General features: G+C 36.1%; 1 protein-coding gene across 2 annotated transcripts in view; it reads right to left on the minus strand.

Moving 5' to 3' along the window:
• The window catches only part of LOC150096544 (sodium-coupled neutral amino acid transporter 7-like), a 182,294-nt gene that overhangs the window by 53,432 nt on the left and 107,380 nt on the right, over nt 1-21,482 (minus strand). For both annotated transcript variants that reach the window (XM_090408029.1, XM_090408028.1), the window contains exon 6: nt 2,740-3,002. In XM_090408029.1, coding sequence (XP_090264155.1) covers nt 2,740-3,002 — 263 coding nt within the window. The remainder of the gene's footprint in view (nt 1-2,739; nt 3,003-21,482) is intronic.

Raw genomic sequence — 21,482 nt, forward strand, 5'->3', positions numbered from 1 at the left:
TTCAATGCTTGTTCAATCATATATATGTCTAATAGGGCTCAAAGGCAAACTGTTTATGCAACTGATAGACAGCAATTCAGAAAGTCCTAGTGAGAAGATTGAATGCTGGATGATTAGAGTAGAGCTCTTGTATTTCCCATCTATAAAAAGGGGAATAAAGCTGAATGTGAGAATCACAGAGAAATTTCTCTACTGAGCGTTTCAGTTAAGATTTTATGCAAGCATACTTGAGAAGAGGCTAAGAAAAATGATGGAAGAGAAACTTGAAGAACAAGTTGGGTTCAGGAAAAATAGAGGTTGTCAAGATCAGATTTTCACTCTACAACAAATAATTAAGAAATCATAGGAATACAGTGAGGATCTGTACTTAAATTTTTATCAATCTGGAAAAGGCAAACAACAAGGTGCCTAGAGAAAAAAGTTTTCAAAATGTTATAGTTATATGGGATAATGGAACATTATGCAGTGCAATAGTCTATATTTAAGTTGTAAGTCAGCAGTTAGCATTGAAAGCAGTATAGGAAGATGGTTTGAATTGTGGTATTAAAACTGATACAGGAATCGGAGATAGTAAATGTAGTTCTCTGCTTTATGCAGATGATGTTACTAAACAAATTTGTTTAGTAACACTGAATTGAATTATTACAGCCGTAACAAATCTGGCATGAAAATTAGCAATACAAATACCAAAACTACGAAAATAGGCAGGAACATAGAAAACTTCAACTGCATTCTAAATGGAGAACCTATAGAATAAGTAAAACATTTCTGCTATTTAGGCACAGTTTTTCAGTGTAGATGGCAAATTAAATATGGAAACAGACAACATAATAAGCAAATCTGGCATGACATGGAGCCAGCTGAATAATTTTGTATGGAATATGAGAGAAATTAGCCAAAACACTAAACTAGCAGTATACAAAAGAGTGTTCAAACCAGTTTTAAGTTATGGATCTGAGAGTTGAGTTAGAAAGAAAACGTTTGATCAAAGACTTGATACCACAGATATGAGAACTCCAAGAAAAATTGGGAGAGTTAACAGATGGCAAAAATAGCAGAATCAGATTAAAAATGAAGATATCAGGAAGGAACTTGACATTATTAGCATTCAGGAATGCATGAGAAGAACTAATCTAAGGTGGTAAAGCCACTTAAACAGGAAACATTAGCAGAATAGATGTTTGATGCCCAGATGTTAAGAAAAGACCTATGGATTGATTCACAGTCAGAAGAACATGGAGGAACATCAAAATATTACAGATGACAATATTTCAGTGCTGACAAGTAACAGATTAATTTGGAAGCAAATTGTTGATATAACATTAGTGAGCCTCCATAGCTCAGTCAGTAAAGATGAAGCCCTTTAGTAGAAACGACCTGTGTTTGATTCCTGTCAGTGATGTGAGGAACTTCTAACTGGTCTCTTTCAACTAAAGGTGAGTTAGCCAGTCTAATATGGAGGTAGAGGGTTTTTTCTCCAAGAAACTTGGGTTTTTTGTCTCTCAGAACAGGCAAACTGGCCAGTAGAACACACACAATTTACAGACGAGAATACCTAGAGGCATATGGGTAACTGCCTTATCCTCGTATTACGGTTAGGAAATCCAAGGATACTTGGAAGGCTGTGGGCACTTAAATGCCTGTTAAAGCCACTGATGAATGAATGAATCTAATTAATACTATGATGGGGCAGTTATTCCTTTCTATAAAATCTGCATATACCTGTTAAATGCATTTTGGGGAAAAAAAGCTCTGTAAAGATTTTTTGTATTCTAGATTGGATTTGAACTCATGTCTTTACAACTTAAGGTTGTTGCCAATACTGATTGAGCTGCGTGCGTGTGTGTGTGCATACACATTGCACTAAAACATGGCAAGTTGTGAAAGCAAATTGCATATGTATAAATTCCTTCTCTCCAAAGAGGTGAATATAGTGCAGCATTCCCTCTAAGTCAAGGAATCAAATGTGCAAGTCGCAATGTCTTCTGAGCAGCAGCTGGGTTGGCCTAGGCAACAGACGAGGGGGAGAGGGGGTGTGGCAGTGATTTTCAAAAAAAGTGCATAACATACTTCACATTTATGAGCTCCCCACAAAAAAAAAAAAAAAAAAAAAACCAGAAGTGACATTTTTATTCAGAGTTGAAAATAAGATTGTACATAAAACATACTCTTAGTTTCAACTAACTGATTTAACCACAATATCTTAAACTTCCTACAACTTTTAAGTTTCTGAATGCCATCATGACTGTCTTGCATTGATCTTTGTAGTATAAGCTTTGAGATCTCAGGGTCAGACTTAAAAATCACACACTACTAATTTAATGCTGCATTAATACTATAATAACAAGAACACATTTTATTAGTGCATCATCTTTCACAATGAATGGGAGACTGAGCTATGTGCATGGATAGTGATGGCCACTGCGCATGCAAGCAGCCTAAAGAAAAACACTGATGCAATGTAAAAATTATTAAAGTATATCAATATGACAATTACTGTGACATTCACAAGTTTCCTTATATAATAAAAAAGATAAAATTGACATAAAAAAAGGTTTATCATTCCTGCTCAAAAACAACCTGGGCAATATGGTTCGAATTGCTTCCTACCCCAGGTTTAAAATTAAAGAATTAGTAATGAGATAAAGACATCTCCAAAATTCATTTATAATTAGTCATCCTTGCTTAAAAATGTGTATATATCTTAAAAGAATACTGCTCAAAATATTATTTTCTCACCTGCCACAAAAAAGTAAAATAGGATACGTTGTAAAAACTTTTATAGTAAAAGCAATTATTCCAATTAATACTACGGGATCTTTGGCATCGTATGATTCCAAGATATCTGGAGCTACCCGAGATCCAAATGTAAGGTATCCATAAGCTGCTGCAACAGTATATGTTAACACACATATTACCATTGCAACCATTACAGTTTTCAAGAACACATTCACTTGTCTATCTTGCAAGCAGGAGTAAACTGGAACACAACTTACGTGGCACTACAGAAAATAAAAGAATGCCATTACATGCTATAGAGAAATGTATAAATACCAAGAATCACATCCTTCTCTAAATTTCCACTATAAAATGGAGAAAAATGCTAGTAAAACAATATAACAAGATTTAATAAACATAAATTTAAGTTATGCCCATTCAATCATGAAACATTTACTAAATAAAAATTACAGCTGAAAGTGAAATCTTGGTCTCACTTTCACCCAATGGAAATTCATATTAAGTGTAAAACAATTATATTTCTAATATAGTTCTAGCATTGGATGATTTATAGCCTCTCTCGATGAGTCCTCGACTCCTTGGAGGTCTCAGATAGTAATAATAATAATAAAAAAAATTTTTTTTTGTAAATTATCTGTAATTTTTCTCCTCTAACTGAAGGTCTGAAGTTAAGGAGGGCAATGATAGCAAATGATTTCATGCACAAGCTCTGTAGAAGAAATGGATGCAAGTTTTTAGATGTGTGGAGTGAGTCTGATGGCAGAAAAGACTAATATAAGACTAATATATCACCTGCACTTGAATCACTTGGCATCAGGAACCAGGAAAAATTACTTATTGGGATGAGACCTAATGCAAAGAGTCAGGGAAAAAGTGATAAGGATATGAATGGCTTCGAACATGGTTATGGATCTGGTGAAGAGGTGAAAATACATGATTTGGACCTTTTGAATTATAAGAATTCAAAATTTCACTAATAGGCTAGGCAGTAATTTGTTATCATGTCTATACACAAATTCCAGCAGCATCAGAAACAAAGGGCTTGAGTTTGCTGCTTTATTGAATATGAAGTGGCCTAAGATTGTTGGCATTAGTGAAACCTGGCCATCAGAATCAGATAGGATACCTGGGATTGAGTGTAATGGGTATAATATTTTTAAGAATGACAGAAATGATAAGAGAGAAGGGGGGTACTACTAATGATATCAGATGACTTAAGTCCATTTAGGGTAGAAACGCAAGAAAATGTGATGGTAACAATATCCCATGTAGCAGTGAGTTTGACACTATCTGGTGTAAAGTGGGGGCTAATATACATGGAATGAAATATACGGTGGAGTGTTGCTAGAGATCAGGCGGTTCAGTTGCAGGGGATGAAGAAATGCATTGCTAATTTAGCCTTATGGGTACTAAACAAGTGATCATTATGGGTGACTCTAATTATCCAAACATTTATTGGATAGAAGAGAAATCTCATGATAAGAATGAAGAGGAATATATTGAACTGTTGTGAGACAACTTTCTCAAGCAGCATGTGAAAGAAGGAACTCGAGGTCAAAGAATGTTAGATTTGTTCTTAGCATCAGAAGGGGTCTCTGTTAAGAATATGACTATTTTACCACCAGTTGGTTACAGTGATCATGCCATATTTTCTTGGAAAGTATCTAATTATATTGATGTTCCCATTAGAACAAGTTACATGCTGAACTCCAGAGCTAAAAATTATGATCAACTCAGAAGAATACTATCTTTGGTCCCATGGTATCAGTTACTGAATGGGAAAAATGTCAGCAATGCATGGGAATCTTTGAAAAAGTGCTTAAATCAGGTAGTATCAAAAATGTATCCTTAGTGTTTGAAGAATACATAGGTTGGGAGTGAAATGGATGTACAACCTTATTGAGCAAAAGATCAACAAGAAGAAGATGAAGTGGAAAGAATATCATGAGAATAAGAGTGAGAGGAGTTATAAAATATATAAAGCTCAGGCCAGAAAAGTAGCGAGTATTGTGTGGAAAGTTAAATCAGAGTAAAATTGGTTATGCAAGCTAAAGGCAATCAAAAAGAATTTTATCATTATGCTGCAAGCAAAAGAAAGAATGAATGTGAAAGAATAACTTTAATGAATGCAGACGGTACTCGAGAGTAGGAAGCTAATGAGATTGTTCAATTAGTCAGTGCTCACTTTGCTAAGATATATTAACCAGGAATATGTAACATGGTGCATAGTGTTACTGCTACATTGAATGAAGAGTTAGAGGTGCAAGAAAATGAGGTTGATGAGCTATTGCATAACATGGATAAGAATTTGTAAATAGGGAAAGATGGAATATCAGCATGTTTACTCAAGAAATGTTCAAGTGAATTAACTAGGCCTATCACATGTTTGTATAACTTGAGTATCAGCTCAGAAATGATACAGCAACAATGGAAGGAATGTATGATAGTTCCATTGTATAAGGGTGGTGCAAAAACCGATATGTGTACTATGGACATATCAGTATCTCTAGTGTGGTAGTGAAGATTTTAGAGAAGTTGGTAAGCAAACAAACTATACTCTGCAAGGAGCAGAATGGGTTTACTAAAGGAAAGTCATGTTTTAGCAATTTGCTCATATACATATACATATTTTACAACACTGTTACGGCTGAAGTGGATAAAGGGAATGGATATACTATGATGATGTTGGATTTTGCTAAGGCATTTGATAGGATACCACATGAAAGGCTGTTGCATAAACTGGAGAATATGGGATTGAATATAAACTCTCGACTTGGATCAGTGGTCAGATAACAGACAGATGTCAAAAAGTGGTATACAGTGGGTTTGAATCTGCCAGATTTAAGGTGACCAGTGGTGTACCTCAGGGTTCAGTCTTTTGGTCATTGTTATTCAATCTATACATTAATGGCATTAAGAAGGGTCTAACAGGAGATGTGCAGTTGTTTGAGGCTAACACTTCCACAATCCTCCCTTATATCCATAATACCAGTCTCTTCATTCTTTTGGTCCCAACACAACTCACATTTTTTACACTCATTTCTGAAACAGTTCCTACTAATATTCTCACCATTCTTGCTCTCATACCACAAACCATTTGCTCTCAGCAACGAATACACTAAACACACGTTACAACACACTAAATCCCACACATTGACATATTGATATCTGCTAACATCGATGTCTGCCATAATGTAGAACATTTCCAAAAGAATAACACGTAAAATAAAAGAACAGTTAATGCCTTATGAAGATTTTTTAAACTAGGAAGTGCACAAGACATACTAAATTCAGTTAAAGTAATGCAAGAAAATTTTAAATCACTTATTGAAATGCAAACTTAGCAAAAGAAAGAAATTAAACTGGCTAAAAAGTGAAAGAATCACACACCAAGAAATTTTCTACTAAGCTGTTCATATCGAAAGGGTTTTAGAATGTAGGAAAGGGATTCAGGTGTAAGAAATTTAACAGCTGTAATTCAAAATTTAGCAAAATGTATGAAAGTGGAAATTAAGAGTGAAGAAATAATATCTAGTCAGTATATAGTGAACACAAGAGATAATTTCATACATATTAAAGCTAACCTTGCTTCAAAACAAGAAAATAGATTATTGTATTTGCCGATGTATAAGACGCACTTTTTTTCTTTGAAAATAGGTCTGAAAAACAGGATGCGTCTTATACGCTGATACTCAGTTTTTTATTACTTTCATTTCTAGAATTTTCTCTGTTCCAAGTTACGCGATTTCTTTCTTGCTTCCTTGCGGTGTGTGAGATCATTCCGGTTACATCAAGTTCAGTAGATGCGCATGCACTGCCATCGATGATCACAGCTGCGTTCCTGTTTATTTAAACTTTCCAATTGTTGTCGCAGTTGTTATGAACGGTGATAAATTTCTGCCGTTAAATTTTCTCTAAATTTCTTGACAAATTATGGCTGAAAAACATCGGCATCACTACAATATTACATACAAGCTACGTGTGATTGCGTATGCTAAAGAACATGGAATCAGGGCTGCAGAGAAGCATTTCGGGCCACCCCTAACTGAGAAAATGATAAGAACTTGGCAGAATCAGGAAGAGATGTAAAAAATCTTTTTTTCCTAAAAAATGTATACAAAAAAAGGGGGGGAGTGCATCTTATATGCCAGCAAACATGGTAATTATGAGGGAGAAAACTGAAAAGTTCTTATAAAGACCTAGAACAAAATAATATTAAAGCAGTTGATATAACCACAAGAAAGAATATATCTTAAATCCCTTTAACTCCTATGTTTCATCAAACTGTAATAATTTGTTCTCTTTCTTTTAGGATGTATAAGAAGACATGTCAGAGGTTTTGAAGAAATTGGGAGACACAAAGGTACTGGCCATCATCAAGTTTTTTGTGTTGTAAAAAAAGTCCGCAACTGCGATTCACCAAATTTTGTGTAAGACTTTAGTGGACTGTTCTCCAGCATATCCAACAGTTGCCAGATGGGTGATCAAGTTTAAAACTTAGCATTCTGAAACAACAGATGCCCCCAGGTCAGGAAGCCTTTCCACAGCGATCACACCTGAAATCATTGATACAGTGCATGCAGTGATCCTTGATGACAGATGAATACCAGCCAAAACCATTGCAAAGACTCAGGGAATATCCAGGGAGCGAGTTGGGATCATTATCCACCAACATCTGGACATGCAAAAGCGCTCAGTAAAGTGGATCCCAAATGTTTGAATGCTGACCAAAAGAAAGAACATGTGCCATCATCTCAAGGGATTTTGGGTCATTTTGAGAAATCAGGTGCAATTTTTTTTTGGCTCATATGGTGACTTTTGTTGAATCATGGCTTCATCACTATGACCCAGAGACCAAACATCAGACAATGGAGTGGAGTGGAGACACAAAGGTTCTCCACTACTAAAGAAGTTCCGAACCCAAAAGTCAGCAGGGAAGGTTCTTGTCATTGTCTTTTGGGATATGGATAGTGTAATCCTTACCAAGTACCTCAAAAAAGGTGGAACTGTTAAAGAAGCAATTTATTCAACAGCTCTGAAAGGAGGTACTGAAAGAAAAACACTGTGGGAAACCCAATTTGTTTTTCATCCCGCATACATACAAATCGGCCCTTCAGAACACACGCAATTTACAGACAAAAATTACTAGTTGTGGTAGTGTTGGAGGTGGGCGGTAGATGGCGTTGATGGAGATGATTCGTAGTAGAGGTTAGGTGTAGAGACAGTTGTAGGTGTCCTCCCGCAATGAGTCTTCGGACTCCTTGGAGGTATCAGGAATAATAATAATAATAACACTTTGTGGGGAATATGTAGAATAATGTGCAAGTTATATGGTTCTACCTCAATTCCTTCATGGTGATTATCACGACTTTTCAACCCCCCCACCCCATAAAGCTAGAAAAAAAAAAAAGTAGACCATCAGCATCAAAAATAAAAATATAAATGATTACTTGACACATTATTGCAAAAACCTACTGTGCTTTTCTAGACTTTCAGAAAAAATTTTTTATAAACAATATACTATAATAAACAATTCTCTGAAAAAACTAAAAATATTTTCTTACCATTGTCAATACATTTCCAATCTGATATGACGAATGACACATTTAATTATATTTCAGAAGATGCTATAAATTATACTGTATTGAATGTATTCAACAATTGGAAAAAGAAACTGACGTATTTAAATGAATACACATTAATATATTCAGTATAAGAAAATATTTATTATTTTAAGCATATAACATATTCCCCTGGACATTATAATATGCAGTTTCTACTGTATAATATAAGACACATGAAAATTACTGTCATTCAAAAAAAAAAAAAAAAAAAGGAGGGGAGGAAACCATTGTATACGTTAAAAAGAAATATGCCACAAGTAAATTAAAAATGAAATTTTTAATTCAGCAAATAGTATTTCCTTGACAGAGAACTATGCAATGAAAACTACTTAATACTCAACTCCATTTACAGACCACCTAATGAAAATTCTGAAATATTTTCAGAGTTCTAGAGTAGGTGTCCTCCCTTGATGAGTCTTTGGACTCCTTGGAGATGTCATGTAATAATAATATTTCTGGAGAAACCAGAAATCTGAATGACAAAAAATTTTTTAATCTTGACTAGTAATTAGAGCAAGAGACATTAATACTCTAAATATCACATCAATAATAATTATATCTTATGTTGGCCAACACTGGCTTAACAGCAGCTGCTTTATCCTATGCTAAAGAAGAAATGGTAAATTAAAGTAGTCTATACAGTCCTGCACAGATGTTAATATTCATGACACGTACAAAGTTTATACATATTTATACTTCACATATATTAAAAATATGGTAGGTGAAAAACAGAAAATGCATGTATACATGAAATACAGGCAATGAGAAACACTAAGTGACTTTAATTTTACAATTGCAGGCTGGAAACAGCAGTGGAAGTAATGAGTGGAACAGATGAATGATGGCAGAGCTGTGTTGTGAGTACTGTGTTTGAGAGCAAAGAAAACACAAGAAATGTCAATGGATTGTGTGAGTGAATGTCAAGTAAAAGCAAGATGTGTGAAGAGAGAAGTAAAGGTGTGCTGAGAAAGGAAGTGAAAAGCATGAAGACTGAATTCAGGAAGCGGGAGTTGAAGTAAACATTAAAGAACAAATCCTTTTTGATCCTCATACAATTATTTCGGAATGGAATGATTTTTTTTTGTAAATATACGGGATGTGGCTATTAAAGAATGAGACTGGTTACAAAAATGCGATTTATTATTACAATTGTATAACTTAATTGTTATCCCCTTCAACATACTACCCTCCTCTATCTATACACCATTGCACATGAATTTTTCATTGTCGGAAGCAGTGCTGCAAGTCACCAGGTGTTATCTGCATCAGTAGCACTGCCATTTTCTCCTTTACCTCATCGTCTGGTTGATAACAGAGCTGGACTTGCAGGAGAAGATCATCACATGTGATGAACGTGGATTTTCCAGTACAATCCAGAAACAAAGAGACAATTGATGCACTGGAAAACTTCCAAGTCACCGAGAATGAAAAAAGCAAGAATGAGCAAGTCAAAACTGAAGGCAATGCTTTGTTTTTTGTATCAATACCATGGTAATGGTTGAATGGGTACCAGAGGGTCAGACAGTTATTACCTTGAGGTTCTAGCCAAGCTGAGAGAACGAGTCAGAAAGAAGAGATCCGATCTGTGGAAGAACAACACTTAGATTCTCCATCAGGACAATGCTCCAGCCCACAGTGCACCGTCTGTAAAGAAGTATCTACCAATCGACCAACCTTTGCCGGCAAAGGTTGGTCGATTGGTAGAGCCTCTGCTACTAATGGCTCAGTTAAGTAAGTTTGAGCACGGTTAGTAGTTGAAAGGGGACCAATCGTTCGATGCTGTTGGCACACTCTCCCTCGATGAGTCTTTGGACTCCCTGGAGGTGTCAAATAATAATAATTTCTTCATTTCTTTTGTGATCAAATAGGGTATACTTTGCAGTTTTTCTCATAAACTTCATTTCTGCTGTTATTAATCTTTGTTTGTCTTTTTGTTTTATTGTCCAGATTTCGCTTCCATACATTAAGACTGATAGGGCTAATGTATTGTATACTTTTAGCCTTGTTTGTTTTTGAACTAGGTTTGGTTTAAATATAGAGTTAATTACACCTGTTATTTTTAAATATTTTGCAATTTTTATGTTTATATCTTTTTCATTTTCATATGTGATCATACATCCTAGGTAGTTAAATGAATTCACCTGTTCTAAGATCTTGTTATCTATTACTATTTTAGTTCTTGCTGGATCTTGTCCTTTAAAGGCCATAGTTTTTGATTTTTATTTATATAAATTTATATTTATATCTATATTTATATAAAGATGCAGAAATGGCTGTAAGAAGGGAACTGAAGGAATTTGAAAGAGATATTGTGATAGATGTTTTTTTCCTGTTTTTTTTCTATCTGCTCGGCAAACTGGGCCATTCCAGATCAACAATCAGTGATATTATACAGAGATGGAAGCACAGGGAGTTAAATGCAAGTGTTATCTGCAGTGGATGACCCATAACACTCACCAAACATGGCCATAGGGTGCTACAATGGATAATATGTAAAAACCTCCAGCCTACACTTTGAATGCAGAGTTCCTCACATTGACTGGAAAACAAATCTGAACAAAATCATTCAGAACCGAGGCTTACAAAATACTGACCTCCAACTCAATATGCAGTTTTGCAGATAACAGCACACTGCACCCCTCCCTTTCATTTGATAAACCTTACTCTACACAACTCGCCTCAACCTACAGAACATCAACAACCACCTCCCTCAATTCTGATCTCCAAGCCATTCTCCAATGGGGTTCAGATAACCTAGTCAATTTCAAATTAAACTCAGCTAATAAAAACCAGTACTGACAGACTTCTCATAAAAAAGAACAATTTTCTCCCAGTATTATTTTTGACAACACCCAAATTTCCAGACAATTTGAGATTTCTCTTCTTGGAATTACCCTGACATCAAGCTTCTCTCACCATAAACACATCACAACCATTGCATCCTCAGCTTCTAAGAAACTAGGATTTACTTCACCATTGAACAGCTGTTAACTTTATACAAATCACAAATCTGCTCAGCTATTGAATACTGCTCTCACATATGGGAAGCTCCCTCAAATGCAGAGGAGAGCAATTAGACTTATAATGACTCATCTCTTACTAACTCACTCCCCCAACTTTTGCACAGACAATTGGTCTCTGCAATATGTGTATTCTACAAATATTTCCATGGAAAATGTTCATCTGAAATAGCATCAATAATTCCCCCACTTAGTATTAAACTTGTTGGTACATGTGCAGCTGCTGCTCAACATCACTTCACAGTGCACCTTGAAACCCATAGAACAGATTTCTTTTTCTCCTCCTTCATCCTTGCATTTGCCGCACTGTGGAACAGTCTTCCCCCGTTGTGTTCCCCAAGGAATAGAATATACTGTCATTTAAATCAAATGTGAACAAGTACCTCCTTTCCCAACCTGCTACCCATACACGGTACTAATGTACTATAGGCTGATCAACCAACTTCTTGTGTATGGGCTCAACATAAAAATGTCCTGACTTGGAGAATGACTGAGTGAAAAAATAAAGTCACTAGAGTATAATACATGACTAGGGAAATCCAACTGGAAATGCAAATAAAAAAAAAAAGAGGTTGTGGCAAACATATAAAGAGAGACGTGGAGAACCTTATATTGCATGAGGAATATAAGGTTCAAGCTAGAAAGGTATTAGTGTAGAAATGAAGGAAAAATTAGAATATAAGAGGAGGGTAGCACTGTGACCCAAGGAAAATCACAAGGAGTTGGTATGCTGCTAGTAGAAGGAGAAATAACCGTGGAAATATGACCTTAGCATGTTTCATTCAGAGGAATAGGGAAAGTTGAAGGATTAGAAGTGAACGAAGAGAATCTATTTCAAACATTTATTACTCTAGATTTCAGTAAGGCAGTGAGACTGGATGAGATTTTGCCATGTGCTTTCAGGGAATGTACTAAGGAACTGAGTGTGCCACTGGCCCAACTGCTTAAAAAGTGGAAGGAGGGTAAGTTAATGCCATTGTATAAGGGTAGGTACACTGGAGGTATTAAACTATAGACAACTTTGTATTTCTTTTGTGGTTGTTAAGATTTTGGGAAAAGTAATAATTCATTTACATAACTAGACAGGTGAGGGTAATATTATTTATGAAGTTCAGCACGGATTTGTTTTTTGATATTCGATTCTGATATTCGTTATAAATTGTTTTTCTAACGGATATCAGAGACTGCGCATGGGGGATTGTATATTGGAGAGGACAGTTATACTGGGATAGCTACTGTTCAACTGTTATGGCAATGATATTGCCAGTGGACTGCAAGGAGATATTCAACTGTTTGCAAATCATGTGGAGGGTGGGAGGATCATTAATAATATGCTGGCCTGGTTGGCCGAGTGGTTAGGGTATCCACTCTCCAGCCAAAAGGTTGCAGGTTCAAATCCTGCGTGGGCATGGATGTTTGTGATTGTCTGTGAAAATATTAGTGGTGGTGGTCAGCAGTAGATGGCATTGGTGTAGATGATGAACGTAGTTGTAGTTGGTGGAGACAGAGAGGTATGGAGTGGGTGTCCTCCCTGGAGATGCTATGTAATAATATTGTTCATGTTGTAGCTCTTCAGGAGGATTTCAATAAGCTAGAAAGGTGGACAAATTATTATTATTCTCATTATAATAGCATGAGCACCTCCATTGAATCCAAAGACTCATCATGGGAGACCCAAACTATCAACTCAATATCTACAGTAATAAACTACAGTATCCTTGAAATCATTAACAGACAAAGAACTCACAACTAACTCAGACAACCCATTCCATTCATTCACCATTCTCCAAGTGAAAAATCTAGTCCTCACATTTTTGCTAACCACACTCTTACCCAATTTCCAGGGATGACCTCTTGTTTTGCTCCTCTAGCCACATGCAGAAACATTTACCCTGCATCAATCCTATAAAATACTTTAAGCAAATGAAATGCTTCTATGATATCCCTGCTTATTCGCCTATCAACCACCTTTCTCAATCTGCAAAAGCTCAATCTATCCTCATAGGAAGCATTGAACAGGCCATCCACAACCTTGGTCACTCACCTCTGGATATACTCCAACACTTCCTCATCTCCAAAAAAACCAGGAGATCAGACCTAAGCACAGTAATCCATATGCAGTCATACAAGGCTTTATAAAGAGGAATGATAACTCTCCTTATCTCTACTTGTTAGTGTGTTCTCCAATAATGAAGTAATCTTGTGAACTACCCTGGTTGCTTTAGCAATATGTCCTCTAAACTTCAACTCTCCTACTATCCCCAAATCTCTGGCTTCATCAATTTCCTGGAGTAAGTTTCCCTCAATGTGATGCACAGCTTGTAATCTTTGTATCCCAAAATCCATTACTTTGGGATACAAAGTGAAAAATCTAGTCTTCACATCCTTGCTAACCACACTCTTATCTAACTTCCAGGGATGACTACTTGTTTTGTCCTCTAGCCAAGTGCAGAAACATTTCCCCTTCATCAATCCTATAAAAATCCTTTAAGTAACTTACCGTATTTTCCGGTGTATAAGACGCACCCAAGAAATTTAATACAATTTTATGGAAAAAACCTAAACTTTAAAGTATGATTTTAAAAAAATGGATAAAATAATAGGTAATTTTTAATAGTAAACTGACCTACAATTTGTAACTTGAAGTATATGAATGTCACCTATTTTTTCCATCATTAAAATCTATGGGGAAATATCAAACTGAACACAAAATATCTCAACACGTCAACTCAATACTGATAAACATCGGTAACTGATTACTCGGATAAGATATTATGAAACTTGAATAGGGACTTCCCGTTCTTAGCCAATGACGCGCTATAAGTCACGTGAAGGTCACGCATCAATTTGATTGCACCATTAACCGCCTACAAAAGATCTTGAAACATAAAAGGGAGTGTATGACTTTGAAAAGAGGAAACAATCTTTACCTTCATTATATAAGACGCACCCATTTTTAAGATGAATTTTTAAGGTAAAAAAGTGTGTCTTATACACCGGAAAATATGGTAAATGTTTTTATCACCTGCCTTCTCCTGGATTCTGCTCCTCCATATACTATTTTTTTTTTTTTTTTGTATCTGTCCATCAGCAATCCTTTTGTTCATATCACCAGTTTTATTTGTTGAAGTTTGCATAAGAGTTCCATGAGGTATCCTGTCAAATGACTTTGCAAAATCTGGCAGTATCATCCTGTAGCCATTCCCTTTATCCAACTCTGCTGTCACTCTATTATAAAACATTATCAGATTACTATGGCACAACCAACCCTTCACAAAGCCGTGCTGCCCTTCATAGAGTATCATATTCTTATCCACCCATTCCTCAATTCTCTTATTGGCCAACTTTTCCAGTACTTTTACCACTGCTCCCGAGATACTGTTTGGTCTATAATTTGCTGCCAAGACTTAGATTCTCCTTTATGCAAAGGAATTATTTTGTCCTGCTTCCACTCTATTATGACTTTATCAGAGCTGAGACCAAAATTAAACAGCCTAATCAAAGGCATCGCCAGTTTCCCCTGCACATTCTCTTAAAATATCAGGTGATATCCCATCCAATTCCACAGCTGTATTTGCATTCAGATTCCGAAATATCCTAAGTACCTCCAATTCATCAACCTCTGGTCTCACATCAGTCCCTGTTTCCTCTGCCATAACATATCTTCACTTGGATGACATACCTTTGCAAAATAGTCACTCAGTAGCTCAAAACAATTCCATCTGTACCACCCTACCATCTGTACTCATTAAAGTTATCCTTCCACAGTTGTTCTTCATCCTACTTGACATCCCACATAACAAAAAAAAACTATTTTTTGCAATTTCCTTTTGCAAGTTAGCTGGTCACCTTTCTCCTTATATGCTTTCCACAACATCTTTTTTTGCAGCTCTTGATTAATAATATTATTCGTCCAACTCCTATCTGATTAACCCTTCTTACTTTAGGCATACCATTTAATATTGCTTCCTCTAGATAGGCATGGCCAATTTCATTTTATATGATGGCCAATATATGATGAGTGGTAGCGTCACGGGCCGCACAATTTTAGACAGAGCTTAAATAAAAATAAACTCTGCATTTTTTCCAAGACAATAATTAGATGTATTGAATGACTATTTGTTAAATCATTTTACTACTGGGAGAACAATATAAAATACTTGATTGATTTAAATATAATGTTGAAAGTTTATTTTCCACTTGGTTAGAGTATAATAAATTTAGTTTAATCCTTTATCCAAGTGTGAGCAAACAAAGTTTGCGCCTGAAAGTATCTTCAGGACTGGGTTAAGGTGGTACACACCAGGGCAACTCGTTGCAAAGGTGGAGCAAGCTACCAACACTCCTATCCTAGTATCTCCTATAATGCAAAACACATCTCCTTGCGGATATGTCTATTGTTATGCATTAAGGGAAGGGCCACTACCCAGACCGGTTTCGACCTTTATTGAGGTCTCTTCAGTGGGAGCCAGGCCCAAGTCGAGATGTTAAATCATTTTACTACTGGGAGAACAATATAAAATACTTGATTGATTTAAATATAATGTTGAAAGTTTATTTTCCACTTGGTTAGAGTATAATAAATTTAGTTTAATCCTTTATCCAAGTGTGAGCAAACAAAGTTTGCGCCTGAAAGTATCTTCAGGACTGGGTTAAGGTGGTACACACCAGGGCAACTCGTTGCAAAGGTGGAGCAAGCTACCAACACTCCTATCCTAGTATCTCCTATAATGCAAAACACATCTCCTTGCGGATATGTCTATTGTTATGCATTAAGGGAAGGGCCACTACCCAGACCGGTTTCGACCTTTATTGAGGTCTCTTCAGTGGGAGCCAGGCCCAAGTCGAGATATCAGGCAGAAGCATTTGCAGGTCATCTCCACCTATAGGAATTGCCAATTGGTGTGCCACCCTTTTTTTAATAAATTACTCTGGATTTAGAGAAAGATGTTGAAAGTTTATTTTCCACTTGGTTAGAGTATAATAAATTTAGTTTAATCCTTTATCCAAGTGTGAGCAAACAAAGTTTGCACCTGAAAGTATCTTCAGGACTGGGTTAAGGTGGTACACACCAGGGCAACTCGTTGCAAAGGTGGAGCAAGCTACCAACACTCCTATCCTAGTATCTCCTATAATGCAAAACACATCTCCTTGCGGATATGTCTATTGTTATGCATTAAGGGAAGGGCCACTACCCAGACCGGTTTCGACCTTTATTGAGGTCTCTTCAGTGGGAGCCAGGCCCAAGTCGAGATATCAGGCAGAAGCATTTGCAGGTCATCTCCACCTATAGGAATTGCCAATTGGTGTGCCACCCTTTTTTTAATAAATTACTCTGGATTTAGAGAAAGATGTTGAAAGTTTATTTTCCACTTGGTTAGAGTATAATAAATTTAGTTTAATCCTTTATCCAAGTGTGAGCAAACAAAGTTTGCGCCTGAAAGTATCTTCAGGACTGGGTTAAGGTGGTACACACCAGGGCAACTCGTTGCAAACCACCAGCAAATCATCTCCACCTATAGGTGGAGATGACCTGCAAATGCTTCTGCCTGATATCTCGACTTGGGCCTGGCTCCCACTGAAGAGACCTCAATAAAGGTCGAAACCGGTCTGGGTAGTGGCCCTTCCCTTAATGCATAACAATAGACATATCCGCAAGGAGATGTGTTTTGCATTATAGGAGATACTAGGATAGGAGTGTTGGTATCTTGCTCCACCTTTGCAACGAGTTGCCCTGGTGTGTACCACCTTAACCCAGTCCTGAAGATACTTTCAGGCGCAAACTTTGTTTGCTCACACTTGGATAAAGGATTAAACTAGATTTAAATATAAGTTGATAAATTAAATCTAATTACATATTTCTGGTTTTTTTACATGTAACGCAACTTAATGAGAACACTGTGTGCGTTCATGTGCGGCAACAAGTTCATTAAAGTCGATTTTCAATGATGCCAACAATATTCGTAACAAATCCTGAATTCATGTGCGGCAACAAGTTCATTAAAGTCGATTTTCAATGATGCCAACAATATTCGTAACAAATCCTGAAGGTGGTCATCAGTCAATCAGCTTCTTTGTGATGATTTAACCGCCCTGATAGTTGAGAAAGTGCATTCACATATTTTGATTATTTATAATTTTGATGCCATGTTGGGAATACAAATTGTTTCCGTCATCAGAAATAATGAATATAACTAGTATATCAATCAGAAAAATTTGCAGTCGAAACTAATAGATAAATTGATAATACATATAATTTAATATAGTTTTTATCCTGCCTCGGGCCACACAAAATCACGTTACAGACCTCATGCAGCCCGCGGGCCTGCTGTTGGCCACCTATGCTCTAGATGCCCCTTAAATATCTCCCATGCACCACTAACATCCCTCCCTTTCAGGATTTTATACCATGGCACAGCTTTGAACTTCTTCCTAAGTTTGTCATAATCACCTGCCTTGTAGTTTCACATATACCCTTTCTTCACTGGAATTTCCACATGCTACTTGTTTTACTGATCCTATAATCCTATATATGAAGCCTCTGTATTGCAATTGGAAGAACAGAGGAACATTGCACCCTTCGATTGGAAAAGACCTGGGTTTGATTTTCATCATGATGAGAGGAGTCTTTATATGGGCTTTTTCAAATAAAGGTGAGTTAGCTGATCTTATACAGAGATAGCAAGGTTTTTTCTTCTGGAAACTAGGGTTTTCCATTTCACGTATAGGCAAATCAGCCTTCAGAACACATGCAATTTACAGACAAAAAATACATTGTTGGTGATGATGGGCAGTAGATGGCACTGATAGCAATAGTGTCGTAGTAGGAGAATTAAGTAGTAGTGGAGACAGTGAAATGTATTTAGCAAAGTAGAGTAGTACTCCCTCGATGAGTCTTTGGACTTCCTGGAGGTATCACATAATAATAATAATAATAATAACAGGATCTGACACTCTCCAAAGTCGAGTCGCTTCCATCACATTCTGCTTCAAGTAATTATCTCTCTCAATAAGTGTATAAATTCTATTTCCTTCCTGCCATGTGATCTTTCCTCCTTACAATCTACGTCTCTGAAGTCGAATGACTTCCTCCATATTAATTACTCAACTTGCACTCATTGTACTAATATGCCGATCTATATCTTCCATATCATCACGGACAGTTCCTGGCCTTTAGCAGCAACTAATTTTATATTTATCCTCAAGCTCACATATTGACTCAAACGGACTGTCATCTGCATGACTGACTCCTATTTTTGTTGGCTGCAATTCATCTGCTATCATCAGCAGTAACCCACCTCCTGTTCTGTCTGCTCTATCCTCCCTGAAAATACTAAATTCATCACATGCATTTCTTTTAACTACATCATTTGCTGTTAGCCAAGTCTCATTAATGCCTATAACCTTTGGCAGGGTTGCACTAACCAATATCAGAAACTCCTCCCTCTTATATCAGATGCTTCTAGCATTAGTATATAGAATCTGTAGCATCCCCTTAGGCCCAATCATCTTTACATCCTGAATTGACTACCACATTTGATATTGTTGCCTGACAGACTAGATTCTCATTTTTTTTTGTTCATTGATATATTTGTTTCATGGGTGCCTTCAAACACTCGTTTGCATCCACCTTAATTTCTTTAGTTTTCCTGATTTTGCACTTTTACACTCTCAGTGAACAAAGCTCTCTCTCTCTAGACACCTAACTATTAGCAAAAATTTGAAATAATTACTTATCTTTCTGCAGAATTACAAATATCCTTGAACCTGACTCAAATAGATGAGGATATCTGTTTAACACAACTAAATGTAAGGTTATGAAATTTGGAATCCACACATGAGAAATTTCTCTCTTGGTAGAACTATACTGGAGGAAATAGAGGAATCTAGAGATCTTAGGGTGATGGCAGAAAGAAATTTGAAGTTCGGGGGCATATTGCAAATGTGAAGGTAACTCAGAGGAATGACATAAAATAGTGAGAAGGATGTTGATCAAGTAGAGATATTGGGTTGGTAATCCATTGTATAAGACTCTGATTGGGACACACCTAGATTTCAGCTCACTTCTGGTTACCGAGGTTTGGAGGGGATACATAAATGGATAACAAATGATATTGGAACTGCAGAATGTCTGTTATGAGGATATACTGAGGACATGTAATCTGCAGAGTCTGGTGAATAGAAGATGGACTGTATGACTAAGGCACCTAAGCTATTGAGAGGTCTTTGCCGTTTGTCTTCATGTCTTATGAAGTTTTGTTGGTAATCAATCTGCCTGCTCTCTTCTGTAATAAAATGAGAATTTTTTGGAGAGCTCGTAGGGACATCATCTCATATATATGATTTTGCACAGAGCCAAAATTTTTTTAAAGATAATTAAAACTTAGATCAAAAGTGAAAATTTACTGCTTGCTAAGGAGATGACATTATATGTTTAGGCTAAGGTGAATTGTACATTAAAGTTATTTCTGGAAGAAAAATCTTACTTTTTCTAGCAATATGGAACTTGTCAAAAGTATGAGTGGGGAAACAAAAATTGTTTTCTGTCAGAATTAGAACAAGACCGGGTTTTACTGAGATTATCTGAACACAACTGAAGAAAGGTTTCAAAATTAATATTTAAGGTTACACAAGTAAATGTTCCAGAAATTTTATTCACAGTATGATGCAAGATTAGTTAAATAAGAAAGAAAGTGTAAAATGCTATCATGAGCAACAAAGTGAACTGAATTAGAAGTTAAAAGGTAGACGGTTGTTAGTTTCACAAACATTCATTGTGAAGTTTGAGCATAATTATCCATCCACCATCACATAATAATGTACAATCGAAGAGAAAGCTAGCAATGCAGGTGAAAAAGGTCAAAGAGCAATCCATAATATGGAAATTAATTAATAGACCCTTCTGTTAAATATTGTAAAATACCTTAGAGATAACAAAAGTGACCACTTTGGTTTCTTCAGACATTTCCATATCATTTGTCCAGAGGTAGTTGACACTGGAAAGAAGATCTACTGTCAGTCAACAACAGCAGAATTATGTTGAATTGTTTATTACTCAAGAGGCTTCCAGAGAGAAATGTTGTGTAGAAGTTAAAACAGTAGGGCAGTAATTTGATAGTAAGCATGTGCTGTCCTTCTTCAGAATAAGTTTCATATGGGTTATTTTTCAAACTGCAGGATAGAGGAGTGGAGTAGAAGAATATGAAAAAAGTAATGGAAAACAAGGGTTAAACAACTGGAGAAAGAATAAGCAGGGAGAGATGTCATGGAAGCAAGGATTTTTTTTGCTATCCAAATTGAATATGATTCTTCTGATCTACTGCTGAAAAATCACCAGAGACACTTAATGCATATCTGAAATGGGCAGACATTTATCTAGTCTATCAGTACAGGGATTGGAAGAAAAGTAAACAGCAGATTATTTTTCTCTATGGGATAATGATATGGTAGAGATGTTGCTGTGAATCTCTTTCAACTCTTTGTTTACCTCTTTTGCTTTGGATATGATGTGGATTTCCTGCTTTTGGTCCTTTTAAAATCTATTTCTAACGTATATATATTTATTTGAAACTATTTTGAACCTCTTTGAACTATTTTGAAGATTTCAATAAAAGCTACCTAGTTGCAATATGTCCAGTTTTTTTTTTAATCTCAGTCTTTCTTGACACACTCCTTAAGAACAAAGAACTTATTATACAGAAAATAAGAATTAACATGAATAAGGAATAAACTTTTCCATACCCAACAATTGCTTCAATAATGCAAATGTAGAGGCAAAGACTGAAAACTCCAACTAAAGAAATGAAGCAAAAGAAATCATAAAGATCATTCCCTCATTCTTATCATATCAGATGCATAGTAACATTACTACTCTCAAGAGTAGTAATGTTACTACTGCTGCAAAGGAAAAATCTTCAATGAAATGTTCAGAGAATAAAAAACATTAAACACTAAATTCAGAATGATCAACAATGATCATTCTAAATGCTACTATGCGTATGTCATACATGTGGTTTGTATGTGCTAAAAGCTGTAAACGATTTACTGATAGACTAAAGGTTTATGCGCCATTCATTCAGTTACAGTATTTAAATGCTTT

This window comes from Typopeltis vanoorti, chromosome 18 (assembly GCF_054136105.1).
Source record: "Typopeltis vanoorti isolate ZY-2024b chromosome 18, IOZ_Tvanoo_1.0, whole genome shotgun sequence".
NCBI lineage: Eukaryota > Metazoa > Arthropoda > Arachnida > Uropygi > Thelyphonidae > Typopeltis > Typopeltis vanoorti.